We start from the raw sequence: 21,548 nt of genomic DNA, 5'->3' as shown, positions 1-21,548 counted from the left end.
AATACTAAACAGCTGTTGATGTGTGTCAGTTTAAATGATTAGAGCATTTATCCCCTAATTGCCAAAACTTTGGAGAATAATTTTATATATGGTGTATCTCAGCGGTCCCCAACCTTTTTTGCGCCATGGACCGGTTTATGGCCCACAATATTTTCATGGACCGGCCTTTAAGGTGTCGCGGATAAATACAACAAAATAAAACTAGTACCGGTACCGAAAAAAAGAAGATTTATACATAACACACGTGAACAGACCCAGGAAAACAGAGTCAACGAGAAAAACGATAACAAAATCACGCTGAACACCGATAAAAACCCTGAAAACCATACATTTCACACCTGAGCCTCAACTCTCACGGCCCGGTACCAAACGACTCACGGACCGGTACCGGTCCGAGGCCCGGGGGTTGGGGACCGCTGGTGTATCTGACATCCTTGTGTTGGTGTTGTTCCTGCATCATTTTATTAACCACCAGGGTCAACATTGCAACTAACCAATCATGTTGTTGTTGCAATTTTGCGTGAGGAAAAAATGTGTTTATATAAAATTAACTTCTGCAACAAATGGTAAGCAATCAAGTTACTGTTGCAGGTGACATTTGTCATGCTGGTTTGCTAGTGATAGCTTTTAATAGCATTAGCTAGCTTCTGGGCTAATGCTAACTCAGAATACTCAGACAACTTGATTGATCAGTTGCAAAGTTGATCCAGTAGCCCATACGGAGAGGGTCATCACTGACCTTAACATGCATCAGGTTTCAAGTGAACATATTAAAGATAGCATTCAAGCTAACATCTACCCCTTTATAAGGAATTTTTGTGTATTTGGCGTATTCAATCAGAAATCTTAGAAGAGCTTTAAAGGCAGAATGCATGCAAGGGACTTTTTTTAAAAGCTGTAGTCTCTGAAACCTTTTTATTTAACGTGGCTACCCTAATCATATCCCTCAGTGATTTATTGGGCGACCTGAGGGATGTTCATTAGTTAACAATGTCCTAATTTGCTGTGAATACTTGAAGAAACATTTTAAAAAGTGGAAGCAAATGAAAAGAGATGTCATACTAACCAGTGTTCCCTTTATTCCAGGGGGACCTTGTGGGCCAGGCAACCCCTTTTCACCCTAAATGCAAGAACACAAGAAATGAGTTAAGGTCACCAACTTGTGTCACCAACAGTTCTGACACGAGTTAGTTTCAGAGTTTACCAGAGGTACCTGTTGACCTGGTTCACCAGGAGGTCCCCGCACCCCCTGTGGATTACAGTAACAGAAGGACATGATTACATAAAGCTGTATTTGGTCTTCAGCTCAGCTTCAGTGAACTGCATTTTATTTTTGTTCAAAACATTGACATGCAAAGCTAATGTGACAATGATGTAGTAACTGTCTACAGATGTCAAATAAAGATCGAGTTTATATTTGAAACTGTGAAACGGTGGGAGCCAGTGTCTGATGATGAAATATGGGCTTTGTTATGACAGTTTTCTAAATAATTCCACTGCTGCTTCACTAAATATGTAAATTGTATAGAGGACATATATATTGCTCCAAATGTTCCTGTATTCTCACCATCTTAGTGATTCATCATCACTGGCTTTGAAAGTTTAGCTTGAAAATCGTGTGTCATCAGAAAGAGCTGATTAAAGAGATGCAGAATTATTGAAGCACTGACTTCCCACCTGTTAAGTGTGCACTGGTGTATCAGCATACTTTGGATTCCCAGTGTGAATCTTTACTGATGCAGATAAATTAGTTGTGGTTGTGTAAGTGTGTAATAGAGTCAGCTGTGTAAAATAAGGCTGATAAATGTGGACACAGACAGGTGTGTGACATACAGGCTTTGATTCAGAGACAACATCAGGGCCATCTCATCAAAAACACATCCTGTTTGCTTCCTGTCGTCTTTCCTAATCTTTCTACGTGGAAGTGTTTTAGTATTTCAGCAACTGGTTTAACTCTTTCCCAATAAAGACCACATTAGACAATAACTTTAACAGGCATTCAAGAGAGAAAGAGTTAAGGTACCAATAAGATGGCCAGGGAGACAACAAGTACTCTAACCTTAAAACCAATACATAAACACAAAGAGTGAAGCGGGTCCTGCATTAGAACATTCATCATTCTCATCCATCTTTCAACAATGCCGCGAGCCTGAAACACCATCATACTTTCACCTTGAAGTGAGCAGAGGGCCAAACAGGGAAAGGGTGGAATGACAGATGGACTGAGAGACAAGAAAAGTGCTGCAGCACAAACAGCTTTGATATATCGCAGGTGCACAGAGATTAGATTCATATGTTAGTAACCACAGCTCTAATCTCACAGCTGGAACAGGAAAAACAAGCCGATACCACATAGAGACATGTTGGAGAATCACGCCTAACTTGCAGCATGGTATCGCACTCGTTTCCTCAAGGATAGCATCGATTTCAGTGTTGTACCAAGTTCTGTTTCAGATGAACCTTTATGATGGAGACATTCATGTTTTTGTACTTGACAGGTCTTCCTTTGATTAAAGGTCAAACACTGGGTACAACAGTACTGCCTGTACTTGCATATCGCTCTGTAAATATATGAATAAAATGAATGAATATCATTTTAGAACAGACGTTGGCATCTAGAAAAGGACCTAAAGCTGGATTCTGGGGTAGTGGAGCTGAGTAACACCGACGGTCAGGTCACCAAACTGGGAGGATGAGTTTGGTGAATCAGGAGGAGGAGAGTGAAGCACGTTACTCTTTAACTGTTGACCTGATGGTTGGTTAGCAGAACTATTTCTTATTAGGAGCCAGATTCATTTAAGCATGTGACAAATTACTTTGCTTTTGACTTCACATGGCTTCACATTCTGACCACACAGAAGCTCAGAGAAGCTTTGCATGTCTAATAAAGAGTTTTTAGCAAAGTTCCAATAGATTTTAATGAAAGCATCCTATAACTCACAAACAATCCTATTTATTCAGCCAAAGAAGACTAAAGAAAATCACCTTGAGCCCAGCTGTCATCACTAAAGATCTTATGTGTCTATAGCTAGGACTGTGTGGTAATCAGACAGCTTAACATGGACATGGAGACAGTTCTGTGCAGGACCTCTGTTACAAGGCCATAACTACTGGGACAACACAGCATGGTAAAACTACTTACAATAATAAAACCTACATTCACCAGCCTTGCATGTGTAAACCAGCTTGATCGGAAAGAGAGGGTTTGGCTTTGGGAAGCAGTGGGGAGCTGTTCAGCACGCGATACTGCCTGCAGTGTGCGCTCACTTGTAAATGTGGGTATCCACTGCAATAGACTTTTTTGCAAGCAATGCATCAGCAAAATGCTACTTGGTGTCTGGATATCAGCACGTGCAGCTGTGGAAAAACTAGCTTCACACTTTGTGTGTATATGTGTCCTGTTAAAAAGTGGAAGTGTGTGTGGTTGTGGGGTATGGCAGTGATGAGTTTTACCACTCATTTACATTTACAGACGTAGGATGTAGAAGTGCAAACATGAGGAGCTACAGGATGTTACAGCAGCCTGAGATTGTTTTCAAGGAAACTTGTAAACTTCCCATATAAATAAACCCGAGTGTATTTCTGTCTGCCTCACTGCCTCATATAAAAGTATATTCAAGCTACAAACACGCCCAATTTGTAAATTAGTACTACATGGTAATCCATTACACCTAACTCTGCAATACAGTCACTAAAGTCCATAAAATGGCAGTAAGATTGTTTGTATGTGTGTTTCTGTTGGCTCTAAAATGAAAATAAAAAGGGCTCATTCTGGTGTTTCGCTGTTGTGGAGCTGGAATTTATATTTAATACATGGATTTGAGCAAGTAGGAAAAAAACGATTAAAGAAAAAAGCTCAAAGGGCGATGTACGCCGGCTTTAATTCGGAAATATGGCTCAAGCTTCAAAAAAACTGGCTCCCATAGGAGACTGCTGCATGAAACAGACAGCAAACAACACAAGCACACATGAAATATGCACCTTAGTAAGTATAAATCTAAATGACGTGTTATAAAACAAACATGTATAAACAGAATTTGGGGTGAAAATATGAATAAAGTGCTGTAAACCAGCATTTTTTCTAATTAGCAAAAGGGGCCAAAGCAGCGGCTGAAAGTGGACTTTTCATTTTTCATTTGTTCGTGAGAGATGACCCACAGCTCCTTGGATCGCTGACCTCAGTGAACACTGTTCTGATGTCTTTCTGGGCTCAAGTACTAATTTCATGTTCTTTTTCACATCTTGGCCATTAGCAGAGCCAGAAAGGAGCAGACAGTTGTTTCGCACCTTGCTTCTCATGTCGAACAAATATATATATATATATATATATATATATATATATATATATATATATATATATATATATATATATATAGGAGGGAGGTTAGCCAATTAACGGAGTTGCAGAAAGGTGCGACAAAGAAGGTGCATAAGAAATACAGCAAGCTGTCCATACCTGAGGCCTTGGAAACTGCCAAGCAAAGACTCACAGCCTTGGCCAGCCGCTTGAGGAGGTACACCAGAGAGATAGAAGGCAGGAGAATAAACCAGCTGTTCTCCACAGAACCAGCAAAGGTGTACTCTCAGTGGCAAGGGAACAATAATAAGAGAACAGCACCACCAAGGCTGGAGACGGAGCAATACTGGAAGAGCATATGGGAGAAGGACGCAACCCATAACAGCAATGCTCAGTGGCTAGTGGATCTGAGGGCAGACCACAGCGACCTCCCTGAACAGGGTCCAGTAACCATCACAGTGGCAGATATCCAAGAAAGGGTCTCCAGTATGAAGAGTTGGACAGCACCAGGGCCCGACATGGTTCACGCCTACTGGCTAAAGAAGCTGACTGCACTCCACGAGCGTCTGGCAGCACAAATGAACCAGCTGCTAGTTAACGAGAGACACCCGGAATGGCTAACCAAAGGTCGGACGGTCCTGATCCCCAAGGACCCCAAGAAGGGACTGGTCCCCTCCAACTACCGACCAGTAACCTGCCTCAGTACTACATGGAAGCTCCTATCAGGCATCATATCGGCTAAGATGAACAGGCACATGGGTCAATACATGAGCGGGACACAGAAAGGAATTGGCAATAATACCAGAGGCGCAAAACACCAGCTACTGGTAGACAGAACAGTCAGCTGAGACTGCAAGACCAGACTGACCAACCTGTGCACTGCCTGGATTGATTACAAGAAGGCCTATGACTCAATGCCCCACAGCTGGATACTGGAATGCCTAGAATTGTACAAGATCAATGGGACCCTAAGAGCCTTCATCAGGAACTCAATGGGGATGTGGCGTACAACACTAGAGGCCAACTCCAAGCCCATAGCACAAGTCACCATCAAGTGCGGGATCTAACAAGGAGATGCTCTGTCCCCACTGCTGTTCTGCATAGGCCTGAACCCCCTCAGTGAGATCATTAACAAGACTGGCTACGGAGCAGTTGTCAGCCACCTCCTCTACATGGATGACATCAAGCTGTATGCCAAGAGTGAACGAGACATCGATTCACTGATCCACACTACCAGGCTATACAGCAATGACATTGGAATGTCGTTCGGACTGGAGAAGTGTAGTCGGATGGTAACAAAGAGAGGGAAGGTAGTCAGAACTGAGGGGATTGAGCTACCAGAAGGCAATATTGCAGACATAGAGGACAGTTACAAGTACCTGGGGATCCCGCAGGCAAATGGGAACCATGAAGAGGCCGCTAGAAAGGCTGCAACCACCAAGTACCTGCAGAGGGTCAGGCAAGTCCTGAGGAGTCAGCTGAATGGTAAGAACAAGATCCGGGCCATCAACACGTACGCCCTGCCCGTGATCAGGTACCCTGCTGGGGTAATAGGCTGGCCAAAGGAGGAGATAGAAGCCGCTGACATAAAGACAAGAAAGCTCCTTACCATGCATCGAGGGTTTCACCCCAAGTCCAGCACCCTGAGGCTGTACGCTAAGCGGAAGGAAGGGGGCCGGGGACTGGTGAGTGTCAGCACCACAGTCCAGGATGAGACAAGGAACATCCAAGAATACATTGGGAAGATGGCCCCAACTGACCGAGTGCTCAGTGAATACCTCAGGCAGCAGAAACCCAAGAAAGAGGAGGGAGACGAGGAACCATCATGGAAGGACAGGCCCCTGCACGGTATGTACCACCGGCAGATAGAGGAGGTGGCTGATATCCAGAAATCCTACCAGTGGCTGGACAAAGCTGGACTGAAAGACAGCACAGAGGCACTAATCATGGCAGCACAAGAACAAGCTCTGAGTACAAGATCCATAGAGGCTGGGGTCTATCACACCAGGCAAGACCCCAGGTGCAGGCTGTGTAAAGATGCCCCAGAGACAATCCAGCACATAACAGCAGGGTGCAAGATGCTAGCAGGCAAGGCATACATGGAACGCCACAACCAAGTGGCCGGCATAGTGTACAGGAACATCTGTGCCGAGTATAACCTGGAAGTCCCTAGGTCAAAATGGGAGATGCCCCCAAGGGTGGTGGAGAATGACCGAGCTAAGATCCTGTGGGACTTCCGGATACAGACGGACAAAATGGTGGTGGCTAACCAACCGGACATAGTGGTGGTAGACAAACAGAAGAAGACGGCCGTAGTGATCGATGTAGCAGTTCCGAATGACAGCAATATCAGGAAGAAGGAACACGAGAAGCTGGAGAAATACCAAGGGCTCAGAGAAGAGCTCGAGAGGATGTGGAGGGTGAAGGTAATGGTGGTCCCCGTGGTAATCGGAGCACTAGGTGCGGTGACTCCCAAGCTAGGCGAGTGGCTCCAGCAGATCCCGGGAATAACATCGGAGATCTCTGTCCAGAAGAGCGCAGTCCTGGGAACAGCTAAGATACTGCGCAGGACCCTCAAGCTCCCAGGCCTCTGGTAGAGGACCCGAGCTTGAAGGATAAACCGCCCGCAGGGGCGTGCTGGGTGTTATATATATATGTGTTAGGGGTGCAACGATACTCGTATCGATATTGAACCGTTCGATACAGTGCTTTCGGTTCGGTACGCATATGTATCGGACAATACAAAATGTTTTATTTATTTTATCAACTTTCCTTCTGACGATGCTGTCTGTTTTGAGCGCTCAGTGGATCTGCGCTCGACAGTGCAGCCTAGGCGGAGTAGTCGAACGCAGATTCACTGAGCGCAGGGCAAGCTAGTGAGACAGAAGCTAAGCTCGTTGCAACATGGCAAACTGAACCTCCCCCACCCTCATTCAGATCTGGCCTTTGGAACTATTTTGGTTTTCATGTGACGTATGACCCTGAAGGTAAGCGCGTCATGGACTAAAGTAAAACAGTATGTTGGATATGCCACGCAATGCTCAATTACATGGGTGGGAGCTAGTGCGTTAGCGCAGTTAGCTCGTTAACGTGTTGACGCCGTCCAGCCCCATGCACAGGGCGATCGGCGGTAGCTCGTTAACGGAGATTTGCGTGTTGTGGCGTTAACGTCATTTCAACGAGATTAACCTGAAAGCACTAGTGGGAACACAACGAATATGACTGCACATTTACACCGACATCATCCTAGTGCAAAGACAAGTGGAAGCAGACAAAAACAACAAGCATGCTACTAACTTTAGCTGAGTCATTTAGACAGCTGTTAGCACATGATTCTCCTTATGCTGCTGAGAATATAGCCCAGAAGAAGCGTATAGTATAGCTTTTATTTTGGAAAGAGACATTTCTCTGTAATAAACTCTCTTTTCCAAAGATGAGTGATTCCTCAATCAGATACAGGGCTCGCAATGCAAATATATGTCAATGCTTTTGCATTCTTTTGGAAATGTAGCTGGGTAATTATGTCATTGGCATCGGTGAGCCACTGTCAATATGTGACATATTGAAATCGCGTTTGAATTTGCGCTTGTTTTTTTGCTTTCACTTTGCAATCGCGCGAACTGTGTATAGAGAGCGACAGCACTGATTGGTGAGTGATGATAATTTGTGCACCAATTCCTCTGACATCGTCTTATCAATCGTTAGCTTACTATGCAAACATGACAAGTGAAATCTCCCGCAGCAAGCTTAAACATGTGAGAGGTTGATCGCGCAGAGAATCGCTGAGCTTATGTGAGTGCAAGTGTAAAAGCAGCAGGATATATATTTTAGTTCTGCTGAGCCAAATAAGACAGGTCAGGGTGAAGAAGTGACAGCCAAACAAAAGCTTACCGCAAAACGGAAAAGTTATGACAAATCAGACTATAAGGCAAAAAGAAAGTGCAGCTTTATGGTTTCATGGACAAAATAATTTCTGTGGCTGCAATATGACGAGCTAAATAACCAGGGCTGCACATAAGTGGTCCGCAGGTGCGCATTCGCTGTCAAAATAAAAAACGCGCACAAGATAAGAAGTTGCAACGCGTGTTTGCGTACATAAGATTTTCTGGAGGAGGACAGACATTTGTTTAAAACTCTTAAAGATGTCGAAGAAGCTCCTTTAAGCAATTACTGTGATGTTCCTCCACCTCCAAAGAAATGTCAGGAGTCCGAACCACAAAAGAAGCAGGTATTCTCGGAAAAGTAGTTGCACCGTGACACCAAAGTATCAAACCGAACCGTGAATTTTGTGTATCGTTGCACCCCTAATATATATATATATACATATATATATATATATATGTATATATATATAATGCTGGAACACTTTTCTGACTCAGTTTGTGAGTGAAGCTCAAGGTATTTTCTGAAGCTGCGTCAAATCTAACCTTCAATTTGTTGTAAAAAATTATCGATTCTGTTGAGTTTAACTGATTCTTTTACACAAGAGTTTGTATCCAGGATGGACTGCTCGATGAGAAATATATTCAACATTAATCAATGAGATGCAGTAAATCTATTCGGTAAATAGATAAAAGACTTTTTATTGGGAGAAAGGAGAAAGTGACTTCCACAATGAAGTGACTGCCCCCGTAAAATAGATGAGTAACCTGACTGCTACCTGTTCAAGCACAGAGCTTTAAAACAGCTTTTACCATCTCCTGTTTCCTGGTGTGTGTGTGTGTGTGTGTGTGTGTGTGTGTGTGTGTGTGTGTGTGTGTGTGTGTGTGTGTGTGTGTGTGTGTGTGTGTGTGTGTGTGTTTACTAGCAGCGTTTAAAAGGCTGCAATTAATTTCAGCTCTGGTATTAATGTCCTGATTGCACTTTCCTTCAAAACTTTACGTGTCAGTTTAAAATCAACAACAGCACTGAGTTAACTGTTTATGTACAAATACATATTAATGCATGAAATCATTATCAACTCACCGGGGCACCTTGAGCTCCAGCAGCACCAGTTGGCCCAGTATCACCCTTCTCTCCCTGTGGACACAACAGACATGTCAGTACCTTCCAGCTTGGAAGTATCCAGACATTAACTGGATACCGCCTCATCCTGAAGTCTACAGTCCTGACAAAAAATGCATCAAACTTGTAGCCTAAGCAAAAATAATGTATTCCAGCGCTTCCAGCCTGCAAACACAGGAGATATACTGTTTCACCTAAACATCAGGACTTCATAGCACCTGGAAAAATAACGTTGACGTGTAGAATCTGTGGAATCCCCATTTAAGAAGAGCAACCAGTCATGAAAGATGTCTGTCTAGCTTGCATCTTCATAAAAGTATCTGCTTTTGTATTTTATGTAAGCTCCACAAAGAGAAATTATATGTATCTGTGCCACTTGAGTGTGAGAGAACTGCTGGGAATTGTTATGTCGTGGTAGCGGCTCTGTATTGACGCACTTGTGCAGCGTGTCCTGTGGTGAGATCTCGCACTGAGCCCACTTCTTGTTAAAACAAAAATATAAGGCAACAAACAAACACATTTGTAAACCACAACACAACGTGCATATAAAGTTTTAGCCATCTGCAAGACAGCAAAGTCCTCCGAGACCACTCTATACCGTGTTTGTTGACTGTGTGGTATGTGAACTGGTTCCAGCGTGGACCGCTCTAATACACTGGCAACGGCAATGAACATGCGAAACAAGCTGTAAAATGTATTCTGGTGCTGCAGGCCAGTCATTTGTGAAGATTTGAAGCTGCTTTGCCTGCTGAGCAAATGTATGAGAAAAGAATTTTTCAGATTTTTAAAAGAGCAAAAAAAAGATTATGAAACCCAAATATACTAAAAGCTTTTCTTCAGCCTTTGGTTCGATGTTATGAGTGTGTTTGAGTGCTTTGATGTTACTTGAATCCAGTGAACATCATATTAAAAACTGATGGTTTCCTCTTTCTCATACATATTCTCTTTTTTCCTGCACAATGTGTTTTGTTCATCTACACACAAAGATCTTACTGTAGGCCTTCTTCTTTTGAAATTGGTTACAAATAAACACTTTTATACAAGTGTGCACACTGTGTGTTTACTGTGTGAGACCAGTGCATGTGTTGGGGAGGGCTCCAGCAGTGGATTGGTGCTCTAATACAGGACAGTATGCAGAAACATAAACTGTATTTCGATGGTAGTTGTTCTCTTTTGTTCCACTGTTTCTGTCAGTGTGACTTTTTCTTCTTTGTATCCTGGGCTCGTGGTTTTGTTTCTTTCCTCTGTGGATTTCCTGTTGTGCATCTGCAGCACCTTTTGTTCACAAAGTAAGTTTTGCTAAAGATTTTTTTTAGGTTTCACTTGATAGAAAAAAATCTTAAACAGCAAAGGATAAACAAAAAGAGAAAATGATTGGCACCAACTATGTGAGTTTGAAAAATATGCACCTCCAGTCATGTTAAATAACAAAGCACCCTTCTTTAAACTTGTCACAACATAATAAGAAAAGGTAACCTGGCACTTGGCAGGTACAACCTCAGAAGAACTACAAAGTATGACATATTACTCCATGTTACTCCATGTCATTTTTTTCTCTGCCAAAAATTAGACCACAATGTGGAAGCGCTGTGTGAAAAACTAAGTACATTATAGAAATGAAGAAGCAGCCAGGTGCCTCTAACCAGATCAAATCAGCGAGGAGGACCACCTTTATAAAAGCACAAGTTTTGCTGTTTGCAGTATACAAAACAAAACCCCATACTGACGATTCGTCACGGCCCGAGACGTGTCACAGTAACGCGAAAGGTGCCCTTCCACATTACGAGACGCTCCGGATTCTTAATTGAAGCGCTTCCCGTTATTCACTTAGCAGCTTTCTATTACAGCCCTAACCCTAACCTTACATTTATAGATCCCTTCTAATACGCTCTCATGCCTCGGATCATATCGACGATTTGTCACATAGCGTCGGTATGTTGCATGTTGGGTTGAGAACATGGGGAGAATTCAGGCATACCACAGAGGAAAGACAAGATGTTACTGTGGCTGCACGTCCGTCTGCGTGGGGATATAAGTCCATTTCCCAACAGTTTGATTTCCATCATTCGACAGCGAGAACGTGGCAAACATTCTTGACAGCTGCCAGTCTTCTCAGGAGTGGATGTTCCAGTAAATTCACCCCAAGGCCAGACTGTGCAATGCTTGGAAAAACTGCAACAAACCCAAGAGCAAACTGAAGCATGAGTGACCTTTTCAATAATACGTTAGCTATAAAGAAAAAGGATTTGATGTCAGCTGTCTGCTGCAGATGAAGAAAACAATGTGTCTGCATCATCCGAACAGTGAAAGAAGGGTGAGCACTTAAAGTGAGCCTGACAGTAAACTGCAGCGCTCGCACTTAATAATAGATGACCAACTAAAATCGTAAATTAAGCTAACAATAGCATTAGCATCCCCGGAGCAGCCTCAGTTGTCAGATTAGATTCTTGCTCTTGGAAATAAATTATAACATCTTCGAATATTTATACCGATAAGCCAAAACCTTCTGAGCATTTTGTAACGAGGGCCCGTTTCAAAGTCTGGGATATATTAGCTGAGGGGTCGGCTCAGAAGAAACGGGCAGGTGTAAAAACCAAAGTCATTTGGACAAGAGCCAAAGTGATATAGCCAGACGACTGAATCAGAGCATTTCAGAAGTGCTTGTGCGGTCAGCCTGATCCACAAAGGACTCTGAGAGGTCTTGTAGAGTCAACAGATGTGTGACAATAGCAGCATGTTAACAACAGTGGAAATAATTTACTGTACAGCATTCACCGTAGCTCTTAGCTGAAACAGCTAACAAATATCTATCTTTTTTATACAGACCTTTAAAGGACAGTTGTATTACCTTAGTAACCAGCTGACCATCTAATCTAATTAAATAAATTACATTTATTTCTACAAAGAGCTGCACAGGCGCCTAAAAATCATTTCGAGGATGTTTTGCTATATTCCATCATATTTATGCAACCTTTATTCAACCTTCTCACATAGCACCTAATTGCTTGTTTGGTCCTAAAATATCTTTTCCTTTTCCAGTTACAAAGAAAGTCCTGTGCGGTAATGTTCGCTGACATATTAAGCCAGGCCTTCTTGTTAACCTCAGCTCAGCAGCGCCTAACTTCAGACCTGGGTACTCTGCGGGGCTTCAAGTATGACAGTTTGAGGTGTGAAACATTTCTCTCGTGTTCGAGCTCTGTGCTGAACACAGAGGTTACCGGGTCCCTAAGATACAGTATATTTTGAGTGCACGGTTATGAAAGTTGGCAGTGAGGAAACAACTGAATTAGCTCTCTGTTGCATCTGTTTTCTTTTGAAGTGTCTCGCCGCACTACGCACATAAACCCATAAGAGCAGCAGACCTCATAATTACACAGCCAAGACGCCCACCACAGCCCAATAAATGACAAGATGACATAAATCTCTGGGTGTCTAGAACAAGAGAAAATAGACAACACACAGAAGCTGGCCTGACACGGTCCTTTTATGTAAGCACACTAATCCGGCACTTCACCCTGCCTCCCGCTGTTAAAGACTGAAGAGCCAGTGACAAGTTGATATCTCTGAGCTAAACCGAACTTAGACACATAATATTTGTAGATTTGAAAGAAAAAGTCTGTAAGAGATAAAGGCAGCAAGCACAAGAATGTAAGAACACGCTGTGTCTGACCACATCTTTTTATAGGAGAGGATCACTGAGGGCTGGGGGTGGGTAGAAGCCCAAAACGTAGTGGTGATGTACTTCAAGCAACAACAAGAGCTGGTGAATGAATGAGGGAAAGATGTGACTGAAAAAGCAGATTTAAGTCTTGATTGGCCAGCTGATCTGCATGTCAAACATAACCAATGATCGTGAGCAGTTTGAGCATCTGACCAGCACCTTGGTACTGCTTCAAAGTACGGAGCATAACCAGATTACAGGCATTCTGGCCTGAAACTCCTTCTGAAATCCACTAGGAAGGCCTGGGAGGAGCAGCTAGAAACAGTTTACCTGGAGGGTCAACTACTGATCCTTTCTGTTAAAAGGTTCCAGTTGAAGTAATTTTATCTGATAAGGATTCCTCCTGACTTCCTTTTAGTGATTTCCTGAGCACATCCAACTGAATGGAGACCATGCAGCATAACCAGAAAATGCTGGTATGATTGCATATCCCGGGAATGCTCCGGGATCCCCCATGATGCTCTTGGGAAGCCTTTCATGTTGTATCAGATGTTCCCCTGCTGATGCATACAGTAGTAATAACAGATTTAGAGCTATCTGGATCTTTCTCCAAACCCTCAACCACCCGTCGTTGTACTGGAGAGAATTCAACAACGAGCAGCATCACCAGGTGCAGCTCATTGCTTGTTGGCTTTCCCTATCATACGTCTTACACTAAAAGGCAACTGTAGTTGTAAGGTAGCAGAGTGTATATGAAACTGTACTGACAATCTCTAAAAGTACAGGAATTTTCAAATCTGGACCAATAACAAAGCTAAAACTACTTGTATGGCCAGATACCAGTAGGTTAGCTAAGATAACAGTTCATCAGCTGTGTAGCTACAAACTGAAAAAACCCAAGAGTTGGGATGAATGATTAGTGGCTACTTTATTCCAGAAAGCATTTCCACTTGCATATTCTCAAAGTTGGTGGAGTCTAAATATTCTGTATAAGGGAAGCATCTCATTTTCCTTAAATGAATAAACAGCACCCATACTCCCCATATTTACCACAATTAATCACCTCATTAAACAGCTTAATGTGTGAGTTGCAACAGTTCGGTGTCGTTGAGGAGGTATTTAACTGTGTGGCAACATGTGAGGACTTCTTTCAGTCACACTGGGGTAGTGTAGTTTATTTCCTACAGACTTTGGTAACTGACTGTAGTAAAGTAAACACTGATTAGCAAGCTGCACGGCTATTTCCCACAAACACAGATACTTGTTTATTAGTGCTAAGTAGTGCAGCAAACTTAGCAAAACTGAAGCAGAAACTTCTTGGACAGTCTGTGAGATAATGTCATTAGAAATGCTCCAAAAGCCACCAACCCAGCCGAGGCTTCACTTATCTCATTCTGTCCGCTTGGATGAGGTATTCCTGCCAACTCCATGCAGCACTGCCTTTGATGTTGCTGGATAAGTAGCTCTCATACTTTAGCTAAAACTTGCTTCTTGTTACATTTTTTACTTCACTCTGAGCTGCTGCCTGCTTTGCTCTGTGTGTAGGTGGAGGGACACACACACATACATCTTTGAGAGGATAATCACAGAGTATTCCAAATTTAGTCATAGCAAATAAGTGTCAGTCCTTTAACTGCATGTCAGCCCACTGCTTTTCATTCGGGGCCCCTGGTAACCTCTTTTTTTGATTAGGAAAACTAAACAAAAAAGTACCCTACATGCTGTTGGGATGCCTTTTCTTTAGGCTTCTGAAGTGGATTTCCTCTGAAAATTGAGGTAGTTACTGAAGCTCCTGTCCCTCACAGCCACATTTTACACATATATGTGTGTGCGCGCACACACACACACACACACATCAGGTGTTGCTATCCTAGTGGGGACATCTGAAGCAGAAGTGAAGCAGTCTCCTAGTGGGGACTGCTTCACTGAGTGAATGGGTCAAATGCAGAGAAGAATTTCCCCACGGGGATCAATAAAAGTGTACATTATTATTATTATTATTATTATTATTATTATTATCTCATTGACATAATGCCCTAGCCGCTTACCCTAACCATCAAAAATGAATGCCTAACCCTGACTGTTACCCTAAACCTAACCATAACTTAATTGTAACCCTGACACTAAAACCACATTTTAAGTCTCAAAAATGCCTTTGCACTAGTGGGGACCGAGATTTTGGTCCCCAGAAGTATAGTAAACTTCAAATTTTTGGTCCCCGCAAAGATGTCTAAACAGGTACACACACACACACCTCCTCTTGCCAAACAGTAACTTTATGACCGCCTTGATGTGATGCATTTTGGGAATTGCTGGCATTAAAAAATAACACGGGTTAAATTATACAACGCAAAATACAAACAGGACATGGCAATAAGAATTCATATGTGTAATAGTCAGCCATATAGCCTTAAATAGAAGAATATAGATTTTATTGTAAGCAGCGCAGATACTCACAAACCCACTGAACTGACGAAAAGAGGAAATATTAATGAGAAGTATCTATCTGTGCTTCACAAATCATTTTTTTAAGTACAAAATATTTCAATCTGTGTTTTTAATTTTGACTAAAGTAGAAAATTATATCATGATAAAAGAGTATTTTGGATGAAATTTCTGATTTTCTTGTTATAGACAAAGAGCAGTTGATTTTACATATTCTCATATTAACTAACATTTTGTTACAGCTTTCTTATGTGTGTAATGCCCCAAATGCCCAGCTGACCATTTTCATTCTCAACCAAGGACCCTCAAGTGGCTCTATACACAGTGTTGGGAAGGTTACTTTTAAAATGTATTCCATTACAGATTACAAAATACATGCCCCAAAATGTATTCTGTAACGTATTCCGTTACAGATTCCCAACACATGCACTGTGATTTATCACTATTACTGAAGGTCAGCGGCTACAAACCGTAGTAAAGGGACCTCTGGCTAATATGGTGGGTTCGTGTCGGGCTTGTAGCCGAAAAATCGCTTTACTTTGTTGTGTGGGTCAACTTTTCTTGCGAGAGACAGAGAGAGGCGTTGAAAGGAACTTATTGTTTCAGAGGAAAACACGAACACGGTGTACAGTCGAGTCTTGACAGCTTACTTACAACTGGGCTCGTCAGGCACTCTTCTTGGCTGAAGTGGTTATTATTATATTTACATGCTTCCAGCTCCCGTTTCTGCTTGATAACAACTCGTACTTTTCCTTTTTCTCCCTCCTCGCGCTCACAGACCCATAACGTGTATGGCAGTCCATTCTCCCTGCAACACGGACTACACTGCCCATGATGCTACATTCTTTAGAGCTATACCTGTAGCATTCTGCCTGTTAGCTTAGCACAACAACAACAACAAAAAGGCGCTCTCTCATGCAGGAAACACGCAGAGAGAGAGCGTCGCCCTGTAACCATGGCAACCGTAACGCTGCCGCCTGGAACAACAGAACGTAGCTGTCAAACAAAACCAAACAGTCCTGACCCGCGACAAAATGAAACAGGAAAGTACCGCAGTGTAATCCATTTATTTCAACAAAGTAACTGTATTCTAAATACGGTAACTGTAACCGAATACAGTTACTCATATTTTGTATTTTAAATACGTAACGGCGGTACATGTATTCCGTTACTCCCCGACATGGTCTATACATCTGTTACTTGTGGGTAACAACTGATGATTTGTGGGCCTGTCAGCCTGAGGGAGAGGGAAACTCGAACTTATGCATGTACTTAAGAGGTCTCTGAACTCGCTTCCAAATTACAAGAAACAGAGTTAAAAATAAACCCAACCTAAATGCTACCGGCTTCCTTTTGATCTGTGTAAGTAGACGATTGTCATTTGTTGGCTCATTTAAGCAACATCATTTAAAGGATCCTGTGGTTTCGTTGGTCCCGAGAACATGCTTCTGCTAATATTATTAATGGGTTTTCAAATGTATATGGACAGCCTAGCCCCATTTGAAATCTCCCCATCCCTGTTTTCCAACAGATAATAGTTATACAGTTAGTAATTACAGGGCAGCACTGATTGGCATACAGTATCTTTATCTCTTTATCTCTCGTAACATGAAAACCTCACACAGCTGCATCTGAAATGTTATAATTTTGGGTGTAGAACACTCGGTATCTGGTAATAAGAGACCTACTGCCAGCACTGAGCTGATCATTTCTATCTGACTTCACTTGAGTGTGAAACATCAAATCCTAAACTCTTTGAAAGTGTGATGCTGAAAGATAGCAGCTTTATGAGTGTGATTAAAGGCCACAGTAGCAGCCTAAAGCCTTCTACAGTATATCTAACGTTAGGCATCATTAACATTCAATGGGGCTTCCACGGATCGGTGAAAATAAATTCTTTACAGCTGATGAGGGAGACCACCTCAGGCAGTGACCACACTGAGAGCTTTTTTACTGCTATACATCACTTTTTGTTAACTGCGTGGAAGTTGTTAGAACGGGGCTTTTACAGACTAAGAGCTAACTATTTATTCAGTAACGACTGTTCAGTTGTTCTCTGTGTATCTTTTTAAATGATGCTTCATGCTTTTCCATTAGACCGGCGTCCCCATTACAATGTTCTGTTTGGTTTTTCATTTTATCATCAGCAAGCAAACTAACATTTCTGAGGGTAGAAGCACGTACACCTAAAACTGATCAGGGGTGTCAGTCATCCTTTATATGAGCTACATGGTTGCTATTTGCAAAGGCAGGTGGAAACCTGAACGGGAAGGAGGCCAGACCAGGTGGAAACCAGTGCGGAAGTACGACAGCGCTATCCAACATGACACCTGAACAAATGTAGACCACAACACTCTATAGAAATCTTGGACCGCAGTTTATTGTCCAACATGAACCCCTGTGTGCTGAGGTCATGAGTCCCTCCCTGTGGCAGGAGAAAGGCTGCTTTGCTCAGCTGACTTGTTGTGTCAGACCTGAAAGGAAGCTCTGTCCATCTCACCTGTGGTTGTGCTCCAAAATAAATGTTCTCATCAGACCTCAACAAATATTAGAGAAAGACTCAATTGTGTACCCAAAATAATTTTAATAATTCCAGTTTGGTAAGAGGAGGAAGGAAAAAGAGATCAAGTCAAACATACACAGCGGTCAGAGGTTTCTGTGGTAATTTTTGGCTTGGAATGATTTTCCTTGAACTGCTCTATTTCCAGGGTGGGCTGGTTGTATAGCATGCATCTTTAACCATTTACAGAATGAATTTAATGTCTTTTATTTATTCTGCATTTTTTAACACACATCAGGTCAGAGTTAAACATACAGGCTCAAAGATGTACTTTGGTATTTGGTGTAATGTCCCTTAGCAAGTTGCAGCTCTGTCAGATGCTTTGATAGTGTCGACAACCTTGTGTCATGATTCTGCTTGAAAATTTGACCACTTTACTTAGTAATATTGGCAGAGTTCCTTTCAACTGATTGGCTTCCTAGCATGGACACGGCTTTTAAGCATATTCCATATTTCCAAGACGGCTGACGTCAGGGATTTGGGAAGGCCATTCCAGTAGCTTACTGTAAGTTTGGATGTGTGTTGGGGATTATTGTCCTGGTGGAACACTCAGTTGTGTCCAAATTTCAACCATCTATGGATTTGAGTTCCACTTCTGCATTATTCCATCAATTTTGTGCAACGTAGCACTGCAGCAAAACAGCCCCAGAGCATGATGCTGCCATCGCTACTTTCATCTAGGTTCATCTAATTCTTTGGACTTGATCATGAGGATGAGCAGTGAATAGAGCCAGGTCCTGCCGAGTCAAAGAACAATATAAAATATTTAACTCCACTTCTTCCAATATTTAAGTGAGAATATGTATCAGGGATGAAGAACAATATCCTTTCACAGTATTTCCAAATGTGAGCCTGTAAGTATTTTTATAAACCTCTGTGGATTACAGAAAATACAAATTAAATGTAAACTTGTGCAGGTTTTTTTAGGTTGTTAAAGATGTATTCATTCAACAATCAGTCCTTCAAAGTATGTTGGTATGTTGTGCTTCCTGGTAATCATTATGATGATCAGTCTTCCCTGACTTTGCTGCAGGAAGAAACTGTATTTGTTTGTTAGGCTTCCTGGATCGGTGATGCAGCTCAAGTCACCAGTTTAGTTAATCTCAGCGGCTCTCTTTACTTCACTTTCTACTCAATTTACTTTACTTATAAATACTATAAATTAGGCATACAGAAATACATTATCTCAGAATTATACTTGGCGCCGGTGAGGTTGGCTGCCGTGCTGGATGCTCTGCCCTAACTTCTCCACTTTTTGCAGTTTTTCGTCACTTTTTGCTATATCTGCCATAATCTTGCATGGGCATCATGCAAAACACACAAATCCGCTACAGTAGAGACACTTTGGTTTCTATTGGTCTGCAATACACGAACATTTCAAAGGAGATCCTGAGAGAGAACAAAAGACGCGACCCTAAGCGACGGCCTCGAGGTAAAAGAGCCGGCATCAGGAATAGGCTACGGGCTCGCGCACACCGCGCACCCATGCCCAGTATCCTGCTAGCCAATGTTCAATCCATCGAGAACAAGCTTGATGACCTCAGAGCCAGAATCAAGTTCCAGAGAGACATTCAGGACTGCAACCTCCTCTGCTTCACCGAGACTTGGCTGAACCCAGCGATACCAGACCACGCCGTGCAGCCGACGGGGTTCTTTTCGGTTTACCGCATGGACAGGACAATGGAGTCGGGGAAGAAAAGAGGTGATGGAGTATGTTTGATGGTGAACAACAGATGGTGCGACAGCACAAACATCTCCCCACTCACACGCTCTTGCTCGCCCAATCTGGAGCTTTTGATCGTTAAGTGTCGCCCTTTCTATCTCCCTCGGGAATTCACTGCGGTCATTGCCTGCACTGTTTACATTCCGCCTCACGCGGACTCGGACACTGCCTTATGTGAGCTACATGAGGCTCTCACACATCAACAAACACTTCACCGAGATGCCGCACTCATTGTTATGGGAGATTTTAACAGAGTGAATCTCAAACGGACATTTCACAACCTTCACCAGCACATCAACTGCCCCACCCGGGGCACGAGGACATTAGACCACTGCTACACCCCGTTCAAGAACTGTTACAAGGCTCAGCCCCTGCCGGCATTTGGAAAATCGGACCATTCCGCCATCTTCCTCATGCCTGCTTACAAACAAAGGCTAAAGCAGCAACCACCAATCAGGAGGGAGGTCGCTCGCTGGACGGACCAATCGGTGGCCGCGCTGCAGGACGCACTGGATGACGCAGACTGGGACATGTTTCGGCGCAGCTCTGATGACATCAACATGTTTACGGAAGCGGTTGTGGGATTTATCGGGAAACTAGCGGACGACACAGCAGAAAGAACTATCATCCGAACGTTTCCCAACCAGAAGCCGTGGGTGGATAAAAACATCCGCGACGCTCTGAGATCACGCACCGCTGCCTACAATGAAGGGCTTGTCTCCGGTAATATGGACCTATACAAGGCTGCGTCCTACAACGTGCGCAGCACGGTCCGAAAGGCAACGCGGAGCTACGGGGAAAAACTAGAGTCACAGCTACGACAGTGCGACTCTAGGAGCCTGTGGAAGGGACTGCGGACTATAACGGACTATAAACGACCAGCTTCTTCAATGATGAATGCCGATGCTTCACTGGCTGATGAGCTGAACACGTTTTATGCTCGCTTCGACGCCGCAGCATTTAAAACAACAAACGGCTGTGCGCGCTCGGAGTGCACCAGTGAAGAAAATGCATTTGTCATCACAGAGCATGCCGTGAGGAACACCTTCAGGAGGGTGAACACCAGGAAGGCAGCAGGACCAGATGCAATCCCTGGCCGGGTCCTTAGAGCCTGCGCTGATCAACTAGCACCGGTGTTCACGGAGATCTTCAACCTCTCCCTGGCCCAAGCTGTGGTTCCCACGTGCTTCAAACGGTCCATTATTGTCCCTGTTCCAAAGAAACAACAGCCCGCTTGCCACAATGACTACCGTCCAGTAGCACTGACTTCAATTGTGATGAAGTGTTTTGAAAGACTGATGAGAGATCACATCACTTCTTCACTTCCTGCCACCATCGACTCACTTCAGTTTGCTTACCGGACTAATCGTTCCACAGACGATGCCATATCTCACCTGCTCCACACATCCCTGAGTCACCTGGACACTGGCAGAGGGAATTATGTTAGGATGCTGTTCGTGGACTACAGTTCAGCATTCAACACAATAATTCCCTCTAAGTTGACGGATCTAGGACTCAGCTCATCACTGTGTCAGTGGATCCTCAACTTCCTCACAGACAGACCCCAATCAGTGAGGGTGGGAAAACAAGTCTCCCCCTCCATCTCACTCAGCACTGGAGTGCCTCAGGGCTGTGTTTTAAGCCCCCTGCTGTACTCACTGTCAGAGATGGGCAGTAACGTTACTGTAATCTGATTACTTTTTTCAGGTAACGAATAAAGTAAGGGATTACTATTGCAAAAATGGTAATTAGATTACCGTTACTTTCCTGTAGGAACGCTGCGTTACTGCGTTACTAAAACCGTGATTTTTTGCGAGAATGTCTCACGACAGTGACGTAAGCGAGTGCGACGTTCGTG

General features: G+C 43.2%; 1 protein-coding gene across 1 annotated transcript in view; it reads right to left on the bottom strand.

The window, feature by feature from the left end:
* The window catches only part of LOC147321444 (uncharacterized), a 68,991-nt gene that overhangs the window by 28,705 nt on the left and 18,738 nt on the right, over window positions 1-21,548 (bottom strand). The window contains exons 16-18 of the mRNA XM_086305324.1: window positions 9,263-9,316; window positions 1,214-1,249; window positions 1,067-1,120 (exon numbers count right to left, since the gene is read on the bottom strand). Coding sequence (XP_086161450.1) covers window positions 1,067-1,120; window positions 1,214-1,249; window positions 9,263-9,316 — 144 coding nt within the window. The remainder of the gene's footprint in view (window positions 1-1,066; window positions 1,121-1,213; window positions 1,250-9,262; window positions 9,317-21,548) is intronic.

The sequence above is a fragment of the Aulonocara sp. 'chitande type north' Nkhata Bay genome, linkage group LG9 (genome assembly GCF_057382095.1).
Source record: "Aulonocara sp. 'chitande type north' Nkhata Bay isolate Kocher_YH1m ecotype deep benthic linkage group LG9, A_spYH_male_GT1.1, whole genome shotgun sequence".
Taxonomy (NCBI): Eukaryota; Metazoa; Chordata; class Actinopteri; order Cichliformes; family Cichlidae; genus Aulonocara; species Aulonocara sp. 'chitande type north' Nkhata Bay.
The sequence above is the reverse complement of the archived record's forward strand: the minus strand, read 5'-3'. Positions and strand labels throughout refer to the sequence as shown.